This window comes from Oncorhynchus nerka, linkage group LG24, assembly GCF_034236695.1.
Source record: "Oncorhynchus nerka isolate Pitt River linkage group LG24, Oner_Uvic_2.0, whole genome shotgun sequence".
In the NCBI taxonomy this organism is placed as follows: domain Eukaryota; kingdom Metazoa; phylum Chordata; class Actinopteri; order Salmoniformes; family Salmonidae; genus Oncorhynchus; species Oncorhynchus nerka.
The window spans coordinates 22,858,085-22,873,964 of NC_088419.1; the positions used below are offsets into that span (position 1 = coordinate 22,858,085).

General features: G+C 45.9%; 1 protein-coding gene across 4 annotated transcripts in view; it reads left to right on the plus strand.

Annotated features, from left to right (window-relative positions):
* LOC115107673 (tyrosine-protein kinase Fyn) overlaps nt 1–15,880 on the plus strand; it is a 78,921-nt gene that overhangs the window by 52,898 nt on the left and 10,143 nt on the right. For all 4 annotated transcript variants that reach the window (XM_029631176.1, XM_065008717.1, XM_029631174.1 and 1 more), the window contains 5 exons: nt 144–409; nt 8,415–8,511; nt 11,742–11,840; nt 12,857–12,960; nt 14,214–14,363. In XM_029631176.1, the coding sequence (XP_029487036.1) occupies nt 154–409; nt 8,415–8,511; nt 11,742–11,840; nt 12,857–12,960; nt 14,214–14,363 (706 nt within the window). In that variant the 5' untranslated portion in view covers nt 144–153. The remainder of the gene's footprint in view (nt 1–143; nt 410–8,414; nt 8,512–11,741; nt 11,841–12,856; nt 12,961–14,213; nt 14,364–15,880) is intronic.

Consider the following 15,880-nt stretch of genomic DNA (forward strand, 5'->3'; position numbering starts at 1 on the left):
CCATGTATTGTGGCTTGTCATCAGCCCTGTAACCTTCCTTTTCCTTTTCAGACTAGATGTTCTATTGATTTACAAGCAAGTTGATAATCCCTCTTCTTCTTCTCTGTGTTTCTCTCTGTTTCTCTGTGTTTCTCTCTGTGTAGAATATAGATAATGGGCTGTGTACAATGCAAGGATAAAGAAGCAACGAAACTCACGGACGACCGAGACACCAGCATCTCCCAGAGTGCCACAGGCTTCCGCTATGGCGCCGATCCCACGCCGCAGCACCAGCACTATCCCAGCTTCGGGGTCACCGCCATCCCCAACTTCAACAACTTCCAGGCACCTGTCGGCCAGGGGATGACCGTCTTCGGAGGGGTCAACACCTCCTCCCACACCGGGACCCTACGCACCCGTGGCGGAACAGGTAGGGGTGTCCATACGTTCCCCGTTAGCCCTTCTCCTGACTTCCCTGGACCCGCTTCACCTCACAGCCCAGTCCCGGCCCCTCGGCCCTGTGTTTGAGCGTCCGGCCGGCGCTTGCACAGCCCTTTGTAGGGTGGGTTCATTGTTTACATAGAGAATATTCCCAGTCAGGATATCCTTTATGTTTCACTGAGCCTCTGCTGCTACAAGAGGAGCTACAGCGTTTCCACTTAATTAACACAGCTTCCATCAAAGTGTGGATTATTTCTGTCCCAAAATGATCCAAATCCACTGTCAGTTGCAGGGGACAAGGGGGTTTAACTTTAGTACAAACTGTCCCTCTCTCTCTCTCTCTCTCTCTCTCTCTCTCTCTCTCTCTCTCTCTCTTTCTCTCTCTCTCTCGCTCTCTAAACCACTTTCATGACAAAATAGTGGTACTGCCTTGTCTGTCTAACAGGCAACATTTTGCCTTTCAGGCTCATAGATGAGGTGCCGTTTGTGACATTCTATCGGGAATCATTTGATCTGTTTGGACTTAGTCAACAGTCTGAACGGAAATTCACAGCTAGTACTGTATGTACCGTGACCTTAAATTACTGAATTGAATGGGCCTCACTCACATGCCAATCTTCAGATTACTGTAGTAAATATATAATAAATAATAAACCATGCATAACCAAAGCCTGGTTGTTGTATTCTGGCTTGCTAGGGGTTTCTTGTAAGTGGAGGAGATGTGGAGGCATTTCTTCAGAAGTCATGCAGTCTGTTTGTATCTTGTGACAGGTAGATGCATCAGAGGTGTGGCATGCAAAATTCCCCTGTGTGCATCCCCTCTCTCTCTCTCTCTCTCTCTCTCTCTCTCTCTCTCTCTCTCTTTCTCTCTCTCTTACTCTCTCTCTCTCTTACTCTCTCCCTCTTACTCTCTCTCTGTTCTGTGTCATGTGAAAGGCAGCAGCTTGTTCTCTTCTCACTGCTACTATCCCCAAGGGCCTTGCTCTTAAAGCACAGACTATTCATTTCCACCGTACACTCAACACTGTCCCAACACTCAAAAGACTGTCTAGGCTTCCACCACCACCATATTGCTGTGGTGCATCAAGTCCTTTCAGATCAGGGAAAGGAGATGAATAAAGAAAGCTCTTTAGACTTGTGGAGACTTACGCTGAGAGATTCAGCAGACTGCCTGGGTAGATGGAACAGGCTCAGCCCCTCTCTCTTTGGACTCCCTCTCAGCCTGTCTCCCTGTTCTCTCTCTCAGCCTGTCCCCCGGGACTCTCTCTCAGTTTGTCTCCCTGGAACCTCTCTCATCCTGTCTCCCTAGATCCTCTCTCAGCCTGTCTCCCTGGACCCTCTCTCATCCTGTCTCCCTAGATCCTCTCTCAGCCTGTCTCCCTGGACCCTCTCTCGTCCTGTCTCCCTGGACCCTCTTTCAACCAGTCTCCCTAGATCCTCTCTCAGCCTGTCTCCCTGGACCCTCTCTCATCCTGTCTCCCTAGATCCTCTCTCAGCCTGTCTCCCTAGATCCTCTATCAGCCTGTCTCCCTAGATCCTCTCTCATCCTGTCTCCCTAGATCCTCTCTCAGCCTGTCTCCCTAGATCCTCTATCAGCCTGTCTCCTTGGACACTCTCAGCCTGTCTCCCTAGATTCTCTCTCAGCCTGTCTCTCTGGACACTCTCAGCCTGTCTCCCTAGATCCTCTCTCAGCTTGTCTCCTTGGACACTCTCAGCCTGTCTCCCTAGATTCTCTCTCAGCCTGTCTCCCTAGATCCTCTCTCAGCTTGTCTCCTTGGACACTCTCAGCCTGTCTCCCTAGATTCTCTCTCAGCCTGTCTCCCTGGACATCTAGGTAGTTGGTAATAATAATAATCTTATATTACATGTGGTATGTAGTGTATGTGCTACCTACCTGCCTGCTGAAAAATTGTATGAAGGACCTTTTCCATTCATAATTGCTGCAGTGTTTGTATGCTACCTTTCAGGTGAAAGATGTCCAATACTGTATGAAGGCTTATTTCCAGCTATTTATACTGTCACCAATTTAATGGATGATTTCACATTCAATTCACTACAGCTTAGTATATCCACTGCATCCAGAAATGGCTGCAGACTCTAGTATAAAAACTACCGTGCATCCAGCTTCCCTTTAAGGGTCAGTCAGTTCAATGTTAGTCTCTCAGACTCTAGTATAAAAACTACCGTGCATCCAGCTTCCCTTCCAGGGTCAGTCAGTTCAATGTTAGTCTCTCAGACTCTAGTATAAAAACTACCGTGCATCCAGCTTCCCTTCCAGGGTCAGTCAGTTCAATGTTAGTCTCTCAGACTCTAGTATAAAAACTACCGTGCATCCAGCTTCCCTTCCAGGGTCAGTCAGTTCAATGTTAGTCTCTCAGACTCTAGTATAAAAACTACCGTGCATCCAGCTTCCCTTCCAGGGTCAGTCAGTTCAATGTTAGTCTCTCAGACTCTAGTATAAAAACTACCGTGCATCCAGCTTCCCTTCCAGGGTCAGTCAGTTCAATGTTAGTCTCTCAGACTCTAGTATAAAAACTACCGTGCATCCAGCTTCCCTTCCAGGGTCAGTCAGTTCAATGTTAGTCTCTCAGACTCTAGTATAAAAACTACCGTGCATCCAGCTTCCCTTCCAGGGTCAGTCAGTTCAATGTTAGTCTCTCAGACTCTAGTATAAAAACTACTGTGCATCCAGCTTCCCTTCCAGGGTCAGTCAGTTCAATGTTAGTCTCTCAGACTCTAGTATAAAAACTACCGTGCATCCAGCTTCCCTTCCAGGGTCAGTCAGTTCAATGTTAGTCTCTCAGACTCTAGTATAAAAACTACCGTGCATCCAGCTTCCCTTCCAGGGTCAGTCAGTTCAATGTTAGTCTCTCAGACTCTAGTATAAAAACTACCGTGCATCCAGCTTCCCTTCCAGGGTCAGTCAGTTCAATGTTAGTCTCTCAGACTCTAGTATAAAACTACCGTGCACCCAGCTTCCCTTCCAGGGTCAGTCAGTTCAATGTTAGTCTCTCAGACTCTAGTATAAAAACTACCGTGCATCCAGCTTCCTTCCAGGGTCAGTCAGTTCAATGTTAGTCTCTCAGACTCTAGTATAAAAACTACCGTGCATCCAGCTTCCCTTCCAGGGTCAGTCAGTTCAATGTTAGTCTCTCAGACTCTAGTATAAAAACTACCGTGCATCCAGCTTCCCTTCCAGGGTCAGTCAGTTCAATGTTAGTCTCTCAGACTCTAGTATAAAAACTACCGTGCATCCAGCTTCCTTCCAGGGTCAGTCAGTTCAATGTTAGTCTCTCAGACTCTAGTATAAAAACTACCGTGCATCCAGCTTCCCTTCCAGGGTCAGTCAGTTCAATGTTAGTCTCTCAGACTCTAGTATAAAAACTACCGTGCATCCAGCTTCCCTTCCAGGGTCAGTCAGTTCAATGTTAGTCTCTCAGACTCTAGTATAAAAACTACCGTGCATCCAGCTTCCCTTCCAGGGTCAGTCAGTTCAATGTTAGTCTCTCAGACTCTAGTATAAAACTACCGTGCACCCAGCTTCCCTTCCAGGGTCAGTCAGTTCAATGTTAGTCTCTCAGACTCTAGTATAAAAACTACCGTGCATCCAGCTTCCTTCCAGGGTCAGTCAGTTCAATGTTAGTCTCTCAGACTCTAGTATAAAACTACCGTGCATCCAGCTTCCCTTCCAGGGTCAGTCAGTTCAATGTTAGTCTCTCAGACTCTAGTATAAAAACTACCGTGCATCCAGCTTCCTTCCAGGGTCAGTCAGTTCAATGTTAGTCTCTCAGACTCTAGTATAAAAACTACCGTGCATCCAGCTTCCCTTCCAGGGTCAGTCAGTTCAATGTTAGTCTCTCAGACTCTAGTATAAAAACTACCGTGCATCCAGCTTCCCTTCCAGGGTCAGTCAGTTCAATGTTAGTCTCTCAGACTCTAGTATAAAAACTACCGTGCATCCAGCTTCCCTTCCAGGGTCAGTCAGTTCAATGTTAGTCTCTCAGACTCTAGTATAAAAACTACCGTGCATCCAGCTTCCCTTCCAGGGTCAGTCAGTTCAATGTTAGTCTCTCAGACTCTAGTATAAAAACTACCGTGCATCCAGCTTCCCTTCCAGGGTCAGTCAGTTCAATGTTAGTCTCTCAGACTCTAGTATAAAAACTACCGTGCATCCAGCTTCCCTTCCAGGGTCAGTCAGTTCAATGTTAGTCTCTCAGACTCTAGTATAAAACTACCGTGCATCCAGCTTCCCTTCCAGGGTCAGTCAGTTCAATGTTAGTCTCTCAGACTCTAGTATAAAAACTACATCCAGCTTCCCTTCCAGGGTCAGTCAGTTCAGCTTCCTCTTCCAGGGTCCAGTCAGTTCAATGTTAGTCTCTCAGACTCTAGTATAAAAACTACCGTGCATCCAGCTTCCCTTCCAGGGTCAGTCAGTTCAATGTTAGTCTCTCAGACTCTAGTATAAAAACTACCGTGCATCCAGCTTCCCTTCCAGGGTCAGTCAGTTCAATGTTAGTCTCTCAGACTCTAGTATAAAAACTACCGTGCATCCAGCTTCCCTTCCAGGGTCAGTCAGTTCAATGTTAGTCTCTCAGACTCTAGTATAAAAACTACCGTGCATCCAGCTTCCCTTCCAGGGTCAGTCAGTTCAATGTTAGTCTCTCAGACTCTAGTATAAAAACTACCGTGCATCCAGCTTCCCTTCCAGGGTCAGTCAGTTCAATGTTAGTCTCTCAGACTCTCCCTTCCAGCTTCCCTTCCAGGGTCAGTCAGTTCAATGTTAGTCTCTCAGACTCTAGTATAAAAACTACCGTGCATCCAGCTTCCTTCCAGGGTCAGTCAGTTCAATGTTAGTCTCTCAGACTCTAGTATAAAAACTACCGTGCATCCAGCTTCCCTTCCAGGGTCAGTCAGTTCAATGTTAGTCTCTCAGACTCTAGTATAAAAACTACCGTGCATCCAGCTTCCCTTCCAGGGTCAGTCAGTTCAATGTTAGTCTCTCAGACTCTAGTATAAAAACTACCGTGCATCCAGCTTCCCTTCCAGGGTCAGTCAGTTCAATGTTAGTCTCTCAGACTCTAGTATAAAAACTACCGTGCATCCAGCTTCCCTTCCAGGGTCAGTCAGTTCAATGTTAGTCTCTCAGACTCTAGTATAAAAACTACCGTGCATCCAGCTTCCTTCCAGGGTCAGTCAGTTCAATGTTAGTCTCTCAGACTCTAGTATAAAAACTACCGTGCACCCAGCTTCCCTTCCAGGGTCAGTCAGTTCAATGTTAGTCTCTCAGACTCTAGTATAAAACTACCGTGCACCCAGCTTCCCTTCCAGGGTCAGTCAGTTCAATGTTAGTCTCTCAGACTCTAGTATAAAAACTACCGTGCATCCAGCTTCCTTCCAGGGTCAGTCAGTTCAATGTTAGTCTCTCAGACTCTAGTATAAAAACTACCGTGCATCCAGCTTCCCTTCCAGGGTCAGTCAGTTCAATGTTAGTCTCTCAGACTCTAGTATAAAAACTACCGTGCATCCAGCTTCCTTCCAGGGTCAGTCAGTTCAATGTTAGTCTCTCAGACTCTAGTATAAAAACTACCGTGCATCCAGCTTCCTTCCAGGGTCAGTCAGTTCAATGTTAGTCTCTCAGACTCTAGTATAAAAACTACCGTGCATCCAGCTTCCCTTCCAGGGTCAGTCAGTTCAATGTTAGTCTCTCAGACTCTACCGTATAAAAAATGTTAGTCTCTCAGACTCTAGTGCATCCAGCTTCCCTTCCAGGGTCAGTCAGTTCAATGTTAGTCTCTCAGACTCTAGTATAAAAACTACCGTGCATCCAGCTTCCCTTCCAGGGTCAGTCAGTTCAATGTTAGTCTCTCAGACTCTAGTATAAAAACTACCGTGCATCCAGCTTCCCTTCCAGGGTCAGTCAGTTCAATGTTAGTCTCTCAGACTCTAGTATAAAAACTACTGCATCCAGCTTCCCTTCCAGGGTCAGTCAGTTCAATGTTAGTCTCTCAGACTCTAGTATAAAAACTACCGTGCATCCAGCTTCCCTTCCAGGGTCAGTCAGTTCAATGTTAGTCTCTCAGACTCTAGTATAAAAACTACCGTGCATCCAGCTTCCCTTCCAGGGTCAGTCAGTTCAATGTTAGTCTCTCAGACTCTAGTATAAAACTACCGTGCACCCAGCTTCCTTCCAGGGTCAGTCAGTTCAATGTTAGACTCTATAAAAACTACCGTGCATCAGACTCTTCCAGTATAAAAAAAACTACCAGCTTCAGTCAGTTCAATGTTAGTCTCTCAGACTCTAGTATAAAAACTACCGTGCATCCAGCTTCCTTCCAGGGTCAGTCAGTTCAATGTTAGTCTCTCAGACTCTAGTATAAAACTACCGTGCATCCAGCTTCCCTTCCAGGGTCAGTCAGTTCAATGTTAGTCTCTCAGACTCTAGTATAAAAACTACCGTGCATCCAGCTTCCCTTCCAGGGTCAGTCAGTTCAATGTTAGTCTCTCAGACTCTAGTATAAAAACTACCGTGCATCCAGCTTCCTTCCAGGGTCAGTCAGTTCAATGTTAGTCTCTCAGACTCTAGTATAAAACTACCGTGCATCCAGCTTCCCTTCCAGGGTCAGTCAGTTCAATGTTAGTCTCTCAGACTCTAGTATAAAAACTACCGTGCATCCAGCTTCCTTCCAGGGTCAGTCAGTTCAATGTTAGTCTCTCAGACTCTAGGGTATAAAAAAACTACCGTGCATCCAGCTTCCCTTCCAGGGTCAGTCAGTTCAATGTTAGTCTCTCAGACTCTAGTATAAAACTACCGTGCACCCAGCTTCCCTTCCAGGGTCAGTCAGTTCAATGTTAGTCTCTCAGACTCTAGTATAAAACTACCGTGCACCCAGCTTCCCTTCCAGGGTCAGTCAGTTCAATGTTAGTCTCTCAGACTCTAGTATAAAAACTACCGTGCATCCAGCTTCCCTTCCAGGGTCAGTCAGTTCAATGTTAGTCTCTCAGACTCTAGTATAAAAACTACCGTGCATCCAGCTTCCCTTCCAGGGTCAGTCAGTTCAATGTTAGTCTCTCAGACTCTAGTATAAAAACTACCGTGCATCCAGCTTCCCTTCCAGGGTCAGTCAGTTCAATGTTAGTCTCTCAGACTCTAGTATAAAAACTACCGTGCATCCAGCTTCCCTTCCAGGGTCAGTCAGTTCAATGTTAGTCTCTCAGACTCTAGTATAAAACTACCGTGCACCCAGCTTCCCTTCCAGGGTCAGTCAGTTCAATGTTAGTCTCTCAGACTCTAGTATAAAAACTACCGTGCATCCAGCTTCCCTTCCAGGGTCAGTCAGTTCAATGTTAGTCTCTCAGACTCTAGTATAAAAACTACCGTGCATCCAGCTTCCCTTCCAGGGTCAGTCAGTTCAATGTTAGTCTCTCAGACTCTAGTATAAAAACTACCGTGCACCCAGCTTCCCTTCCAGGGTCAGTCAGTTCAATGTTAGTCTCTCAGATCTAGTATAAAAGACTACTACGTGCATCCAGCTTCCCTTCCAGGGTCAGTCAGTTCAATGTTAGTCTCTCAGACTCTAGTATAAAAACTACCGTGCATCCAGCTTCCCTTCCAGGGTCAGTCAGTTCAATGTTAGTCTCTCAGACTCTAGTATAAAAACTACCGTGCATCCAGCTTCCCTTCCAGGGTCAGTCAGTTCAATGTTAGTCTCTCAGACTCTAGTATAAAAACTACCGTGCATCCAGCTTCCCTTCCAGGGTCAGTCAGTTCAATGTTAGTCTCTCAGACTCTAGTATAAAAACTACCGTGCATCCAGCTTCCCTTCCAGGGTCAGTCAGTTCAATGTTAGTCTCTCAGACTCTAGTATAAAAACTACCGTGTATCCAGCTTCCCTTCCAGGGTCAGTCAGTTCAATGTTAGTCTCTCAGACTCTAAGGTTCATTTGCTGCACTTCCTAATCGCTTGAGTGCTGACGCTGTGTGTTTTCTCCCGGCAGGAGTCACCCTCTTTGTGGCACTTTATGACTATGAGGCGCGGACAGAGGACGACCTCAGCTTCAGGAAAGGGGAGAGGTTTCAGATTATCAACAGCACGTAAGTACAGTATAGTACAGCCACTTATCACACATCACACCTACTGCACTGAGAGTGGGAAAAGGTCTATATTCTAGATGTAAATATCATATTAGAATCACTCTGGTAGCCTGGCTGCCTCGTTTTATCACTTTGACCGGTGAAGGTGTTGGAATGACTGTAAAATAAGTTTTATTTCCATTTTCAAGACGTCAGCATTTAAATTGTATGGAACAGGCAGGGGTCTTTAGTTTGAGGTGGGGGATGTGGAATGGTTTTGTGTTGTTCTTCAGTCTGCTTTAGTCTGGTGTAGACTTTCTCTTTGAACAGTCTGACACAAAGTGCAGCCACTCTGTTACGCCTCTGTCAGCAAAACTGTCTCAGACCAGCCCATGAACATGCTGCTCTGAAACCTCATGGTTGGGTTTTTCCTTCTCAGCAGGCTTTAGTGACACACTGAAAAATGTAATTTGATATTCTCTCAGAAGTATGACTGTCTGTGTCTGTTTAGGTTTGTGATTTCCCAGCTCCTCCTCCACTGTCCCCATGTTTATGTTCACCCATGTAGTTTTTCAACCTAAAGCCCAGGCAGCACAGGGGATACTCACCAGTCTCCATACCCATCCATACTGCTTTAACAGCTGACATCCTGTCCTTTCTCCCGTGTGGAAGGGCTGCTCCTCATACCCCAGTAGCACACGTTTAACCACCACCACCCACTGCCCACCCATCTAGAGCAAAGGCAGGAAGACATCATCATTAGGACCCTCTCTATGCTATCCTCCTCTCCTCCTCCCTTCATCTTCTCCTCCTGGCCAGTGGCCAGTCAGAGCTGCAGCCTCAGCCCTCCATCATCCACCCTCCGTCCGCCCACGCCTCCCTCACTTCTAACTTCCCTCCCTGGCAGCATCCAGGCACTGTTCTAGCTTGGCACACTGTCCCCTGCTGGAGAGAAGAGTAACTGCACCCAGCCCAGGCCCAGTCTCTCCCTCTCAGGCCAGGCTGCCTGGCAAACAGACAGTACATGGTAGATGCCTGTTCAGGCAGGGAATCACGTGAGCAGCCATGGGACTCCTGTGAGCAGCCGTGGGACTCCTGTGAGCAGCCGTGGGACTCCTGTGAGCAGCCGTGGGACTCTTGTGAGCAGCCGTGGGACTCCTGTGAGCAGCCGTGGGACTCCTGTGAGCAGCCGTGGGACTCCTGTGAGCAGCCGTGGGACTCCTGTGAGCAGCCATGGGACTCCTGTGAGCAGCCATGGGACTCCTGTGGCTACTGAGCACAGGGTCTGTTGTGTTGTATTATGGTGGCATCTTCTCAATGAATTGCTGAGCTTGGTGAATGCAAACAACACGTTACAGGGAAGCATCCCAAACAACACGTTACAGGGAAGCATCCCAAACAACACGTTACAGGGAAGCATCCCAAACAACACGTTACAGGGAAGCATCCCAAACAACACGTTACAGGGAAGCATCCCAAACAACACGTTACAGGGAAGCATCCCAAACAACACGTTACAGGGAAGCATCCCAAACAACACGTTACAGGGAAGCATCCCAAACAACACGTTACAGGGAAGCATCCCAAACAACACGTTACAGGGAAGCATCCCAAACAACACGTTACAGGGAAGCATCCCAAACAATAAGACTCAAGTGTTTATAATGTTTGATTCTGATTGCTTAGAATAGTTTCCTATAACATGATTGCTGTAACAAGATGACACGTGTATACGTCTTCATCATGCAATTGCACATTTAGTACATTTTTTCACAGTCTGTTTTTGTACAACTACCTCAGAAATATGCAGGAAATACCACAGATGTTTTGTTTAATGATTACTCTGTCATTAGCAGTGACCACAGGGAAAGAAGTTAGTTGAAGCATAACAATACTTCTGGAGATGGGAGAAGGCTGGTTCTTTGTTTGTTTACCCATGTTGTTGTTTTCTGTCTTTGCGGCGCAGCCGACTTGGTTTAAAGAGCGTTTGTTTAAGAAGACAGAAGTGGTGAATGGACTGGGGTCCATCCCGTCCCTCTCTCTCTCTCTCTCTGCCTTTCTCGCTCCTCCTTTCCTCCCAGCAGTCCATCATTCCTCTCAGCTGTTGGCGTTAGCGTGTTAGCTTGAACACACTAGCCCTCCAGATGTAACCTCCATTGTCCTCTCAGAACAAATTAAACCCGTCATGTTTTTATTCAGGACAAATGAAAGACCGCTACTAGGGATGTAGTAGTAGACAGTGGTAGGTGGTTCTGTGTGTGGGGGAGACTATGTTTGAGGGACCAGTGTTTGTGTGTGTGTGTGTGTGTGTGTGTGTGTGTGTGTGTGTGTGTGTGTGTGTGTGTGTGTGTGTGTGTGTGTGTGTGTGTGTGTGTGTGTGCTGGGGCTAGCAAATAATGGACCACTCCTTAAGGCATCACCTATGTCTCCTGTGCTTTCCATGTGTGTTTTTGATGGTGTTGCGGAGGAGTCAGGGGGAAGAGGAAAACAGGGAGGAGTCTGGGGAGGAGAGGATAAATGAATGAGTGGTGGGATACTGTGGAATACATTGAGAGGAATACAGGGAGATTAAGAATGTAATGCAGTCTGGTGCTGAAAAGAAGAAGGGACTATACTGTGTTTGAGAGACAGCGAGGGATAACAGTTAAGTGTGTCAGGAAGTGGAGATATAAAAAGAAAGATGAAATGAAATGTGCGAGGGAGAGAGGGATGTAAACGAGGCCAGTGTGTTGGGAGGACAGGAGAGTGAGTGTGATGGAGAGACGGTTGTTAGAGGGAGAGAAAGAGGACAGGAGAGAGGCGGTAATGGCTGCATGGGCATGCAAGCTGTGGTCGTTAAGAGCTCTCCCTCCCTCCTTTCAACCCCTGCTTGTATTCAGACAGTGCTGCCAACACATGCTGCCTCCCTACAGTATAGGATTCCATATGAACAAGGCATGTACTGCTACCCAATGTATTCACGTCAAATGCATTATTGATCACAGTGGTTCATTTGTTATTTCTATAGCCAATCTCCTAATACATAGTGTACATGAAACCATCTGATCCCACGTGGGTTCCCTTGGTTAGCAGGGGTTAAACCCTTTAAGCCTCACCCCTACCATGACTGACTAGTATTGCACATGTGTATTGATCAATACTGTAGGGAATGTCATGTAATGATGCTTTTCCTCTGCTCTCTCTCTCTCTCTCTCTCCATCTATCGCTCTCCCTCCCTTTCTCTGCCCCCCTTCTCTCTCTCTCTCCCTCAGTGAAGGGGACTGGTGGGATGCTCGTTCCCTCACCACCGGTGGAAATGGTTACATCCCCAGTAATTACGTGGCTCCAGTGGACTCCATCCAGGCTGAGGAGTGAGGAGCAATCTGTCATACTGGGTTTCATTGGGACACTTTCTGACAGAGCTGAATACATGGCACACCAGACACCAGGTCACAAAGTGACACTTCTCCTGTCACGTCACTCACACACACACACTCACACACACGTGCACACGCACACACATACACACTCTCTGTCTCTCTCTCTCCTCTGTTTTCTATCTGAGACAACAGGGAGGGAGGAAGATGTCAGAAGTTTAGACAAGCACAGATATGCTCTCTATATCTCAGTGCCTGAAGTTAACAGTCAAGACAAGGCTCTGAGGAGAAATGTAAACATACTGGGATTTGTACAGTATGTCTCTGCAGAGCTGGCACTTTCACCGGCTCATTAAAAACACTTTTATTAGACACTATAAAAGAGAGGGGAGTTGTGTGAATTGTTAAATGCTGTGTTTTCAGATATTTGAAATGTCAGAGACAGTGTGAGAGTTTTTCCCGAGTGTGTGTGTGTGTGTGTGTGTGTGTGTGTGTGTGTGTGTGTGTGTGTGTGTGTGTGTGTGTGTGTGTGTGTGTGTGTGTGTATATATATATACCTTGGTGTCAGACAGTGCTATACAGGTCCCTTCCCCCACCTCACTCTCCATCAGACTCTGGTGAATAAGCATGTCATTATTCTATTGGTGCACCACAAGGTACACTATAGCATGATGGACTTAAACAGCCAGGGTTTGTATGGGGGGTGGTTCAATCCACCAACACTGACTTATTACTGTAAGAGACATGTCATGCTCCCTCTCTATATGTATTTAGCCGGTGTTCAGCCTCTAGTCTCAGAGACCACGGCCACATGGGGATTTATTGGCAGTGTTGCAGTGAGAGTTTTAACTGGCCCTGTGACTGGTGTCACAATCAACGTGTCTCTGATCGCTGTGTATCAGATGATCGTTTTTCAACTCAAAGACCCTTTACACACATAGTCTATACCAAACCAAGATGGATGGTTTATGATTGTGCCTCCCTCACTCGTTGTTACCCACTCTTCATAGCTGGTACTTTGGGAAACTAGGCCGGAAGGATGCAGAGAGGCAGCTGCTGTTCACTGGTAACCCCCGTGGCACCTATCTCATCAGAGAGAGCGAAACTACAAAAGGTAACCACCAACTCATCTAAGTGAAGTACCCAACTGTCATACTTGAGTAAAAGTAAAGATACCTTAATAGAAAATGACTCAAGTAAAAAGGAAAGTCACCCAGTAAAATACTAATTGAGTAAAAGTCTAAAAGTATTTGGTTTTAAGTATACTTAAGTATTACAAGTAAAAGTAGAAATGATTTTAAATGACTTCTGTTAGGCAATCCATATAGCACAATTGTCTTGTTTTTTTAAATGTATTTAGGAATAGGGGTAGTCAACGGCACACTCAGACATCATTTACAAATGAAGCATGTGTGTTTAGTGAGTCCGCTGCATCAGAGGCAGTAGGGATGACCAGGGATGTTCTCTTGATAAGTGAGTCTGCTGCATCAGAGGCAGTAGGGATGACCAGGGATGTTCTCTTGATAAGTGAGTCCGCTGCATCAGAGGCAGTAGGGATGACCAGGGATGTTCTCTTGATAAGTGAGTCCGCTGCATCAGAGGCAGTAGGGATGACCAGGGATGTTCTCTTGATAAGTGAGTCCGCTGCATCAGAGGCAGTAGGGATGACCAGGGATGTTCTCTTGATAAGTGAGTCCGCTGCATCAGAGGAAGTAGGGATGACCAGGGATGTTCTCTTGATAAGTGAGTCCGCTGCATCAGAGGCAGTAGAGATGACCAGGGATGTTCTCTTGATAAGTGAGTCCGCTGCATCAGAGGCAGTAGAGATGACCAGGGATGTTCTCTTGATAAGTGAGTCCGCTGCATCAGAGGAAGTAGGGATGACCAGGGATGTTCTCTTGATAAGTGAGTCCGCTGCATCAGAGGAAGTAGGGATGACCAGGGATGTTCTCTTGATAAGTGCGTGAATTGAATCATTTTTCTGTCCTGTTAAGCATTCCAAATGTAACAAGTACTTTTGGGTGTCAGGGAAAATATATGGAGTAAAAAGTACATCATTTTCTTTAGGAATGTAGTGAAGTAAAAGTAAAAATGGTAAAATATATAAATAGTAAAGTAAAATACAGATACCCCAAATGAAGTAGTTACTTTAATGTATTTTACTTCAGTCCTTTACACCACTGCCTGTGTGGTAGGACAGCTGTCTAACAGAATGTTTGATATACTGTTCATTTATCCAACTGAGCAGCTGACTATTCTATAAAATCTCATTCTGTATCTGTTAATACTATCAATGATTTCCCATGACCCTCAGTGCTAATGCATGAGGTAAGTGATTGTTTCCCAGTGACACTGTGTGTCCTACAGGTGCCTTCTCCCTGTCCATACGAGACTGGGATGACATAAAGGGGGACCACGTGAAGCATTATAAGATCCGTAAGCTGGACAGCGGCGGTTACTACATCACCACCAGGGCTCAGTTTGAGACCCTACAGCAGCTGGTACAGCACTACTCAGGTAAGAGTCAGAACAGGTCCAAGTTACACCATTCGTTAGACATATATGACTGAAATGCATACGATAGCCATATTGCCTCAAAAATTGCTAGTTTATCATCGGTTTCAGTGCAGGCCTGGAGTTGCAGTAACAGTGAGCTGAACAAAACAGTCAGTTCTACCATTCATACACCATTATTAGAATGTTTATTAGACATCTATGAGTGGCGTAGCTATGATGACCTGTTAGAGTTGCAGTAATGTACAGTGGAACTCCTCCAGGCAGAGCTGTAGTCATATTGGTGTTATGGTATAGTGGAGACAGGATATGGACGTAGCAGATGATTGGAAAGCCTAAATAGATACAAGAGGCTTCTCCTCTGTCTGGTGTCCATTTCCTTGGAGTGATCCAGAAGTGCATTATGTTGACACTGTTCATCTGTAAAATCTCATTTACACTGTTAAGGCCTCTTCAGATTTGAGAAGGGAATAGAGTGCAATTGAAGTGAAATTGAAGTAAGGGCTAGTGGTAATGTAAAACATAAATGCAAACTTCAAATACTCAGCTTAGCACTTTCTAAACTTTCAGAAAACTGTTGAGGATGCAACAGATAAGTGATTAAAGAATTGATGAAGTGACACATTTTGAAATCAATTATTTTACAACTATTGAGACACTTATTGTTGTTTGAAAAGGGGACCCTGCAAGGGTGAAGTAGCCTACTCGATCGCTCTAGTCTTAGTGTGAGTAACTAGGCCAATTGGTTCACTCTAATAGGCATGTTAGTCCTCGTCGTACAGACCGTGTTCTCAGCAGACGCCGAGGACTGTTCAACGCCACTCCATTGATGATGACATACTGCATTCATGAGCACGTGTTGGTGTCAGACATATCTCTCTCTCTCTCTCTCTCTCTCTCTCTCTCTCTCTCTCTCTCTCTCTCTCTTTTACTGTCTTTCTATCCCTCTCTTTCACTCTCTCACTCTCTGTCTTTTCCTCACCCAATCTCTCTCACTTTACTCTCTCCCTTTCTCTCTTTATGCATCTCACTACCTCTATGTATTTGTATATCTCTCTCCATGAGAATGGTGATGTGCTCCAGTTATCACATTGACATATCGATTCTTAGTCCACTGGAAATGAACCGTATGGATTTTGTGTGTATGTTTGTGTCACAGTGCATTAACCTTGTCTTTCCATGCCCTCTATTGCCACCCCAGGGAGCATATAGTGTGAAGTCCAAACACACCTCTTCAAATGACCTTGACCACTGTTGTTTTCTTCCAGGGCTTGTGCTTCTTCTGTTGCCTTTTGCTTTCTCACGATCTCTCACTTGGGTTTTTATCGAGGTTTAATTTCTATATTGTCGACGCATCTTTCCCATTGCAGCCAAACAGCAATCACATAGGCCAAAACACCACCAGGCCAAACAGCAATCACATAGGCCAAAACACCACCAGGCCAAACAGCAATCACATAGGCCAAAACACCACCAGGCCAAACAGCAATCACATAGGCCAAAACACCACCAGGCCAAAC